A 9,059-nucleotide genomic window follows, 5' to 3' on the forward strand; every position below is an offset into this window, starting at 1 on the left:
TGCCAAAGATTTTGACGATTTACTCCTCAACTCATATTGATTATTAAGTAAGTGGTATTTTCCGATTAAATTATTCAGTCATACATCTTTTTTTTTTGCAAACTGAAGTAACAAATTCACGTTTCTAGAATTTCTGATGAGAGAATCTTTGCTACATTTGTAATTATCAAGTTTTATCTCCATTTTTTATTTATTTTTTAACATGGAATATTCTCCACCCGCGATCTCCTCCATGAGGAGAGCTGTACGTCTGACGTCATCATTGCGTGCCTCGCACGCCCCCCCGGCCTCGGCAGCAAAACAGGAAGTGCCCGGAGTTTGTATCTACGCGCTGGTTAGCTTAGCCCGGCTAACCTCAGTGGTGCGCCAGAAATTACCATGATTTAATACTTTTTCCCGTCTCGGGGACGAAGTGTCACGACTTCAGGCGATACGGGATCGGCTCTGCTGTGCGTGTGAGTTTATGATTTTATCGGCTGCGGTTTGCCGGGTGTTGTTTTAATCGACTGGTCAAAGCATGTGAGCTAACGTCATTAGCCTGCTAGCGGAGCGATTAAAAGTTGAATATTGTGGGTGACCGGACACGGGCCGTGTGGTGAATGTCCTCTCTAGATACGGGACAGCGTCGTGTAACATGAAGTTATGGAAGAGCGGAAGCTAAAGCGAAAGATCCCCCGGTCCTCCACCAGCACGGCGGCTCCTCTCAGCGGCTCTGGCCGGAAGAACAGCACCACCTCCGGGGGACGAAACGTGGGCCACGGCCACCCGATGGGGACCCACTCCAGCCAGAAGAGCAAGAGCAGGAGGTGGATGAACGACACTGCTCTGCGGGTGACCGTGTCGGATCGTGCTGTAGATAAGTGTTTTATTTTGGGGTTTTTTTGCAGGGGGGTGAAAGATAAACCCAGATCCCAGCCTGGCGTCGGAGGGAAGCCGAGCCAGGGCCAGGCGGCTCCGATCGTCCAGCACTCCTTCCTGACGGACGTGTCCGACGTGCAGGAGATGGAGAACGGCCTGCTCAGCCTCCTCAACGACTTCCACTCAGGGAAACTCCAGGCCTTCGGTACGGCGCCGGGGAAACGACGACATCCTAATGCCGACGACATCCAAAATCAAAGTTCTCTTTCTCCACGTTTGGTGATTCCTCCCCCCCCCCCCCCCCCCCCCCCCACAGGCAACGAGTGCTCCATCGATCAGATGGAGCAGGTGAGGGAGATGCAGGAGAAGCTGGCCCGCTTGCACTTTGACCTCTATGGCGAGGTGGACGAGATGCCGGAGGACCAGAGGAAAGGAGCCTCCGACACCAACATGGACAAGTTGCTCCTCAATGTGAGACACCCCCACCCCCACCCCCCCCACCCCCACCCCCACCCGCCTGCGATCAGAGCGCCACTATGTCCTAAAACACCAACTCTTCTTGTCTCCACAGCTCGAGGACCTCAGTTCCTCCATGTATCCTTTCTCAAAACGCAAAGCGACCGGATCTTCTAAATCGCGTCATTTCACGTTGAATTAGCAGCGTCGGATGAGCCAAATTGCCTTCTTGTACTCCGGTGTGAACATTTAATACACTTTAATGTTCGAGAAGTACCAAAAAAAAAAGCAAATGTATGATTTAAGTGATCCAAAAACAAGCAGCAGCACTCAAACCATTCATTCATTCGTTCATAAATGCTTATTTCTGGCCACGACACAGAAAATACAAACACTGTTCAGCAGGAAAATGTGTTATTTCTTTGATTCCGAACCCAATTGAATATTTCCGCTTGTTTTTAAATTCACAACTCATTCCTTGATCTAATGTCTGAAGATCGACACATTAGTAGAACACGTAAATCACGATAAAGTGAAATAATATATTATTTATACAAGCTTTTTCTACCAAACACGAGTTTTATATGGAGTAATTTTAGCTTAAAATACTTTTTATATACTATGATTTAACAGTTTTTCAATTCCATGTTATCATGAATGTTTTAAACATCTTAACAGCTTTTTTTTTTTTTTCCAACACGGCCAATTGAAAAGTGGTTGTATATCTATATATGTCGATGGATAACGGAGCTTTATCAGCCTGGGAACAATAGTTTGAATGAGACTGTCAAATATATATAGATATAAGCATTGTGAATAGATGTGGAGAATTTTTGTGGAAAAAAACAAGGTTGACAAGAAATAATTTTAATCTGAAATGAACATGGAGGGAAAAAATGGACATAAAGTCGAGATGTTGTTCTCTGGAAAGTCGTTTAAATTTCAAATGGGAAGGAAAAATGTGCAGAATGAAGTAAATACAGGATTTAATTAGTATTTAATGAGCGTTAATGAACGTTTTCCTGGATCTGAAGTGTTGGTTTAAAAAAAAAAAAAAAAAAAAAAGCTGTTTTGAAGCTTTTCTTGACTCGTTTGAAGCCAGAAGCTGAATCTTGCTGACAGTCAGGAGATCCTGAGGACGACCAACACCTGATCCTCTTCCTCCTCTTCCTCCTCCTCTTCCTCTTCCTCCTTCTCCTACCCCCTCTTCATCCTCCTCCTCCTCCTCCTCTTCCTCCTTCTCCTCCTCCTCTTCCTCCTCCTCTTCCTCTTCCTCTTCCTCCTACCCCCTCCTCTTCCTACCCCCTCCTCTTCCTCTTCCCCCTCCTCATCCTCTTCCTCCTCCTCCTCCTCTTCCTTCTCCTCTTCTTCCTCCTCCTCATCCTTCTCCTCCCCCCTCATCCTTCTCCTCCTCATCCTCCTCCTCTTCCTCCTTCTCCTCCTCCTCCTCTTCCTCCTTCTCCTCCCCCTCCTTCTCCTCTTCGTCCTCCTTCTCCTCTTCCTCCTCTTCCTCCTCCTACTCCTCCTTCTCCTCCCCCTCCTCTTCCTCTTCCTCCTACTCCTCCTTCTCCTCCCCCTTCTCCTCCTCCCCCTCTTCATCCTCCCTCCTTCTCCTTCCTCCTCCTCCTTCTCCTCCCCCCTCCTCTTCCTCTTCCTCCTACTCCTCCCCCTTCTCCTCCTCCCCCTCCTCATCCTCCCTCCTCCTCCTCCCTCCTTCTCCTCCCTCCTCCTTCTCCTCCCCCTTCCTCTTCATCCTCCTCCTTCTCCTCCCCCTTCTCCTTGTCATCCTCCCTCCTTCTCCTCCTCTTCCTCCTCCTCCTCCCCCTCCTCCTCCCTCCGTTACCCACCAGGAGGCGCTGTCACCGACGTTCCCCCTGCAGTGTTTGAACGTTGTCACCAGCTGTCCCGGCGCAGGTCTGATTGTATTTCCCGCCGCGACGCGTCCAGAGTCCAAAGTGACGGCTGCAAAAAACGTCACCTTGGATTTCTGCCACTTTACCTGTTTTAACCCTCAGGCGTCACTTTTTAAAAGAAAAAAAAAACGTTTTCCTGCACAAAACTACCAAACGTGAATTAATTCGCTTTCAAAAGAGGAAATAGTGAGAAAAGAATAAGATAAGTTATTTTTCCACATAGAATTTAGCGTGTGTGTGTGTGTGTGTGTGTGTGTGTGTGTGTGTGTGTGTGTGTGTGTGTGTGTGTGTGTGTGTGTGTGTGTGTGTGTGTGTGTGTGTGTGTGTGTGTGTGTGTGTGTGTGTGTGTGTGTGTGTGTGTGTCATCAGATTTAAAGTACACTGCTGATATTAACACCTGCATTTTTATTTGGACTTTTTAAGCTTTTTCGACATTTAAATGTAAAAAAAACAAATTTTATTTTAATTTTAATCCTGAAATTTACTGATGATTTCTAGATTTTGTGCAGGTTTTTTATTTTATTTTAGAGATTTATGTGGGAAGAAAATGAAGCAATATGAGTCTTAAGTTTTTTTCCACAAAGCAATTTCAAAAGAAATGCAGACAAAAATGTTGAATATGTTGCATTATTTCCATATTTTTAAGTCTACCATTGGATTTAAATGTTGCATTTGTAGTTTAAATCCTCAAGATTTCTGAATAGTTTGGAATTTTGAGCAGGATTGACATTATTTTAGAGATTTAAGTCATTTTTTTAGGAAATTTAAAGTGAAACTTTTGAGTTCTGAAGTCAAATGACACTTTCTTGCAAAAAGAAATAGTTCAATTGCAAGTAAACATTTTAATATATGCAGCAGATTAAATAAAAATGATATATCTGATAAAAATATAGAATTTAAACACAATCAAGCAAGTATGTCAAATAATGATGCGTTATTTCAATAGATTTAGGTGTTTTTTGTTTAAAACCTGAAGATTTTGTGTAGAATTAAGGATTTAAGCAGAAAATACGAACATTTAAAGCGGCTTTTCTGACATTTAAATCAAAACAATTCATCCTAAAGTCTGTCAAAAGACACTTTGTTGCATTTTGATAACATGTAAGGGTTATTCTATTTCATGCAGCAGTTTAAAATGAATAATTTAGGCAGAAGTGAGCAAAGATCTTGGGAATACTGTGCAAAATTGATGTTATTTTCGAGATTTATGTCGGGAAAATATGAAGATTTAAAGTTCTTTGGTCATTTAGATCCAAACATTTAGTCGTCGGAGACATTTTCTTGCACGAATTTGCCAAAATGACGACGGAAAGGCGGACAAATGTGTATTAAAAGACACCTGGGGGTTAAAATAACGTCACAAACTGGAGTTTCTTCAGTCGTAGCTGCAGCAACGAGCTTCTAATCGTTTCCCGGCTTTAAACTTTGAACGAGAACTCGTCGGAAACGACGAGTCGCGGTAATAATGAGCGCTCGCTATATTTGCACATATCTGCAGAAGACGTTGCACATTAACACTGGAGTGTTGAAATCACACGTTCATGCCTTACGTTCAGTTTTCATCATGATATTTTTTTTTTTGCCTTCCTGGTTCTAAAGTTACTCGTGTTGATTTTTGAGATTTAATATAATGATTCTGAATGTGCTGGAAACTTTATTTTGGTGATTGTATTTCTCCTCGAATCAATAAATGTTTCAAAGTTGTCCGTATTTTTTTTTTTTTTAAATATCCAAATATTTTTAATTGGGATTATCTGCCAAAACGTGCGATTATTGACATTACATCAATGTTTTGCAGTGTTTTTGATTTTTCTAGACTTTCTCTTTAAATATTATGTATAAATACTCACACACACACGCACAAATATAATTTGAAGCCAATTCCAGGCCGCAAAAACAGTCATTTGTGGCCCTAACCTTAACCCAGTCATCAATTTAAGGTTAATAAGTATTAATTTGAGGAATTTAAGGCCTCAAATCAGTATTCCATGGCCTGAAATTACTATTTGGTTCATTAAATATGAATTTACGGCCACAATTTAATCCAGTTTTGTGCAATAATCTCTGAGATTAAAAATATGGTTTTAATAGAAGTTAATGCAGAATGTCCACCAGATGGCAGCAGCGAGTCGTCATGCTACCCTCGGGTTCATTCAGAATTAACTATTTTTGAACCTTTCGAGGTCATTTTAAAGCCTTTTGGCATAATCCAAAGACAAAATATCCTTTTATACTGAGTTTTAATGGAAAAATAGACAATTTAATTAGCAATTTATTGAACCTGATAAACAAATGTTGCTTCTTTCAACTGTTTTTAATACAATTGCACTTTAGATAAACCAAATAAGATAAACCTAAATGGCTGAATACCTTACATATACGCCCCCAAAAATACTATAATAATCCTCTTATTTGATTTAGAATACAATAAAAATAACTTGCCATGAAGACTAAATTTGTATTAATACAAATTTACCCATTTATTTTGCAAAAGCACAGGCCAAGACGTCCCAGTCGTGGTTTTAAACACATTTAATAGTCAAAGAAAATTAACCATTAAAAAAAAAAAACTGTGGCTGCAGCTCAGCTTTGTTTTTTTTTTAAAAAGTCGTCTTCATTCACGTCGTGTTTCCTTGGTTCCTGTGGAAGCGCAGGATAGAAAGTCTCTCGTTTGCGGCTCTCGTCGCCAAGCAGGACTCGCCGGTCAAACCTCGTTGGCCCAGAAGGTTGATGATCTCCTCTAAGAGAGGAGGGGGGGGGGGGGGGGGGGGGGGTTAAATAACGTGACGTGTCTGATTGCCTTCACCATAGCGACCAGACGCCGATAGAACCAACCGGGGTCGTTCTCGGTGACGGCGACGAGGTAAAACAGGCCGTGGCCGGACAGCAGCCGCTCCACCGCGGGGAGGAGTCGGTCCGTCACCTCGCGGCCCCGCCGCCCGCCGGCCCACGACGCCTCGATCCCCGAGCCGCCGACCTGGGACAGGGGGAGGGGGGAGTGGGGAGGGGGGGGAGCAGCTTTGAGAAGACACGCAGGCGGCGCTTTTGAAGGGCGACGGCGGAGCGTCGGGGGGGTCGTCACCTCGTCGGAAGGCGTGACCACGTAAGGCGGGTTGAAGAGGAGGACGTCCACTTTGCCACACAGCCGAGGCAGGAGGCACTCCACCTGCAGGTCCACACACACACACACACACACACACGATGGGGTTTTACTTCCTGTCCGATCGCGGCGGCGGAGGCGCCGGCGTCTCACCAGGTCGGTGACGACGGGCTGCAGCGGAGCCTTGTTGCGGGAGGCGGTCTCTGCGGTGCAGCGCGCGGCGGCGGGATTCACGTCGGTGCAGCTGGAATCAAAGCCCCGGGTCAGTTCCTTCCCCACACACCCCCCCCCCCCCCCTTCCCCACACACCCCCCCCACCACCGACTCACATGTGCAGAGCTGAAGGTCCCAACAGCGAGGACAGGAAGGCGGACGCCACGCCGGAGCCGGAGCCCACCTCCACGCACACGCAGGGCCTGCAGGAGGTGGTCAGAGGTCAGAGGTCACAGAGGCGCCCGGTCACAATCTGAATCCATTTAATGCCAATAAAAAATTATGTATATAAATATAATTATTAGAATATTTGTTGATATTCCCCTTAAAGTGTCTTTCTGGTGTGGATCAATAAAACGAGACCCAAAGAACCCCATACAAGTGATTTTCATACGCACAGATTCATAATTCCCTATTGACACAGGATAAGAACGATTTAAATCAATTTGATGCGAATTCAGTTTAAAAAAAATATTATTACAGCTGCAGTCTAAATGATTAAAATGTGGATTTTTGGTGAAATCGGGAGGGATCGACGAGGATCCGGAGGGTCAGGGGGTCACGGACTGGTCCAGATCGTCACCTGATCAGCCGCAGTCTCTCCGCGTCCTTCTCCAGGGCGTCAATCAGGAGGAACGAGTCCTCCGCCGGCTCGTAAACGTCCCGGAAGTCTCCGCGTCCGGCGTGCGAGTAAATCGGAGTGGGGAGACCCGGAATCATGTCCGCTTCACCTCCGCGTTCTCTCCTGAGAGGATGAATCTACCCACGAGGATTCCTCCCAGAGATGCCCAACCTGCCACTTCCGTATTTACGCTGACGTCACGGCAGCGTCACGTCAACGGCGGTTAAAAACCCCTCCCCTGCGTAAGTCCCGATTTCGTTTTCGGCACCTATTAAACTAAAAAAAAAATTTTTATTTGTATTTATTGAAAATATTGGCTAATCCACCACGTGTTTACAATTTTCTTTTTACATTTGACCTTTTTTTTAATGTATTTACGCTTCTGCTTCTTCTTCTGTTTGTATTCAGCTTTCGGCGCAGTACTGCCATCTGCTGGAGAATGAGCAAAACTACACTTTATATATACATTTCTATGCAGTGGCTATTTCATTTTCTATTTATTTGCACAAAATAAGAATTAAATACGGAATTCGAAGAAGATGAATCCAGACTTTGCAGGGGGGTAAAGAAGCTCAAGATATGGAATAACCTCCAACAATAAACATTATTGTAATGAAAATCTTGATAATACAAAAAATATCCTAAACATAAATATCAACTCAAATCAATGGAATTCTATTTAAATAATTTAGCCTTGAAAATAGCCATAGGGTTTAACAGTGTGGGTCCATAAAATTTAATCAAGTATGACCTCTGAATTTACAATTTAATGCCTCAAATAATAATTGCATGGTCACAAATTGCTCTAATATAGATATAAGATTTGCTGTTTGCGTCTGCTGTCAGACGCCACAGAATAAATAATCCACAAGATAACACAATAAAGAAATCAACAACATACAAAAATATTCCGCAATATGCTAAGAAACATCCACACTCAACAAAATAATAAAAAAAAAATCTACAGAATACAGAAAATAAAATGACATACAAATTCCCCAAAAAGTCCACGAAATAACAAAAAAATCCACAAAAAGCACAAATATTCTGCAAAAATACAGAAAATAACCCCCCCCCCCCCAAAAAAAAAAAAAAACCGGCAAAATGGCAACAAAAAAAAAACAAAAATTTAAAAAAGGAAAAACAAACAAAATTAACCAAAAAATAACAGAATGATAAAGAAATGGGCGAAATTAGAATATAGCAAGAAAGAAAAATTGAGAGTGGGGGCTGATGCGTCTGTTACGGCGCCTGTTATGGGTACAGGTGCAGGCATAGATATAAAAAAATAGAAGTCAAACTGCCTATCAGCGCCTGTTGACGCGATGTGCCTACAGCGCCGCCATCTTGGATTTTCTTGCCCGGCATCCCTATGTTTGGTGCAAGCAGGCGACCTATCCAAGATGGCGGCGCTCGAGGCGCGTCACATGCGGCGGAGCTAGGCATCTAGGTGTTTTATATCTATGGATACAGGTAATGATTTGCACCTGACAGGTTGTCTCGGCAGTCGGACGCACGTGTGGTCATTTTGGGAACGTGAACGCGACTTTGACTGAAACTACAAGTTGTGGATTTTGAAACCGGAACAAGGAGTTTAATGGGAAACACAAAACGTGGACTTTAATCCATCAGACTCTACGTCTACAAACTCTGGCGCTGAATTCATCTCGGCGGATTCAAACTTTCGCCTCTCATCAATCAAGGTGAAACGTCCCGGAGCTGCACGCGAGCTTCCCCGCGTCCGACGGTGTTTGGATGAAGAATCACCTGATCGTCATCCCGGGATCGATCATCGATCATCTGGAAACGGTAAGTGTCGCTCTCTTCTCGATTATCACCCAGATTATCGTTGTGTTGATCATATCATGGGGACTTTAAATAAACCACCTGGTTGATT

At 43.8% G+C, this 9,059-nt stretch overlaps 2 protein-coding genes across 3 annotated transcripts; one reads left to right on the forward strand and one right to left on the reverse strand.

Annotated features, from left to right (window-relative positions):
• Positions 1 to 312: 312 nt before the first annotated feature.
• ccdc28a (coiled-coil domain containing 28A) lies at positions 313 to 4,930 on the forward strand. 2 transcript variants are annotated; one of them, XM_080519610.1, is made up of 6 exons: positions 313 to 455; positions 613 to 806; positions 888 to 1,063; positions 1,175 to 1,329; positions 1,430 to 1,452; positions 2,413 to 4,930. In XM_080519610.1, exons 2-6 carry the CDS (start codon positions 643 to 645, stop codon positions 2,465 to 2,467), a joined length of 573 nt encoding a protein of 190 aa, XP_080375736.1. In that variant the 5' UTR covers positions 313 to 455; positions 613 to 642; the 3' UTR covers positions 2,468 to 4,930. The 2 variants fall into 2 exon arrangements, with proteins under 2 accessions (XP_080375736.1, XP_080375737.1); XM_080519611.1 differs by having other exon boundaries at positions 313 to 449.
• Positions 4,931 to 5,827: 897 nt separating this feature from the next.
• On the reverse strand, positions 5,828 to 7,324 carry hemk2 (HemK methyltransferase 2, ETF1 glutamine and histone H4 lysine). Its single transcript, XM_080520207.1, has 6 exons — positions 7,124 to 7,324; positions 6,657 to 6,743; positions 6,481 to 6,571; positions 6,310 to 6,393; positions 6,063 to 6,204; positions 5,828 to 5,967 (listed from the first exon to the last, which is right to left on the reverse strand). The coding sequence occupies exons 1-6, from the start codon at positions 7,258 to 7,260 to the stop codon at positions 5,846 to 5,848; spliced, it is 663 nt and encodes a 220-aa protein (XP_080376333.1). The 5' UTR covers positions 7,261 to 7,324; the 3' UTR covers positions 5,828 to 5,845.
• Positions 7,325 to 9,059: the final 1,735 nt, after the last annotated feature.

Source organism: Blennius ocellaris (assembly GCF_963422515.1).
Source record: "Blennius ocellaris genome assembly, chromosome: 24".
NCBI lineage: Eukaryota > Metazoa > Chordata > Actinopteri > Blenniiformes > Blenniidae > Blennius > Blennius ocellaris.

Bases quoted from the DNA above. Each gene is read 5' to 3' on its own strand.
- ccdc28a (XM_080519610.1), top strand. From the start codon at position 643: ATGGAAGAGCGGAAGCTAAAGCGAAAGATCCCCCGGTCCTCCACCAGC. The intron at 807-887 runs GTGGATGAACGA...GTTTTTTTGCAG, and splicing joins CAGAAGAGCAAGAGCAGGAG to GGGGGTGAAAGATAAACCCA. The intron at 1,330-1,429 runs GTGAGACACCCC...TTGTCTCCACAG, and splicing joins TGGACAAGTTGCTCCTCAAT to CTCGAGGACCTCAGTTCCTC.
- hemk2 (XM_080520207.1), bottom strand. From the start codon at position 7,260: ATGATTCCGGGTCTCCCCACTCCGATTTACTCGCACGCCGGACGCGGA. The intron at 6,744-7,123 runs GTGACGATCTGG...CACCTCCTGCAG, and splicing joins GAGAGACTGCGGCTGATCAG to GCCCTGCGTGTGCGTGGAGG. The intron at 6,205-6,309 runs GTGACGACCCCC...CCCCTGTCCCAG, and splicing joins TGGTCACGCCTTCCGACGAG to GTCGGCGGCTCGGGGATCGA.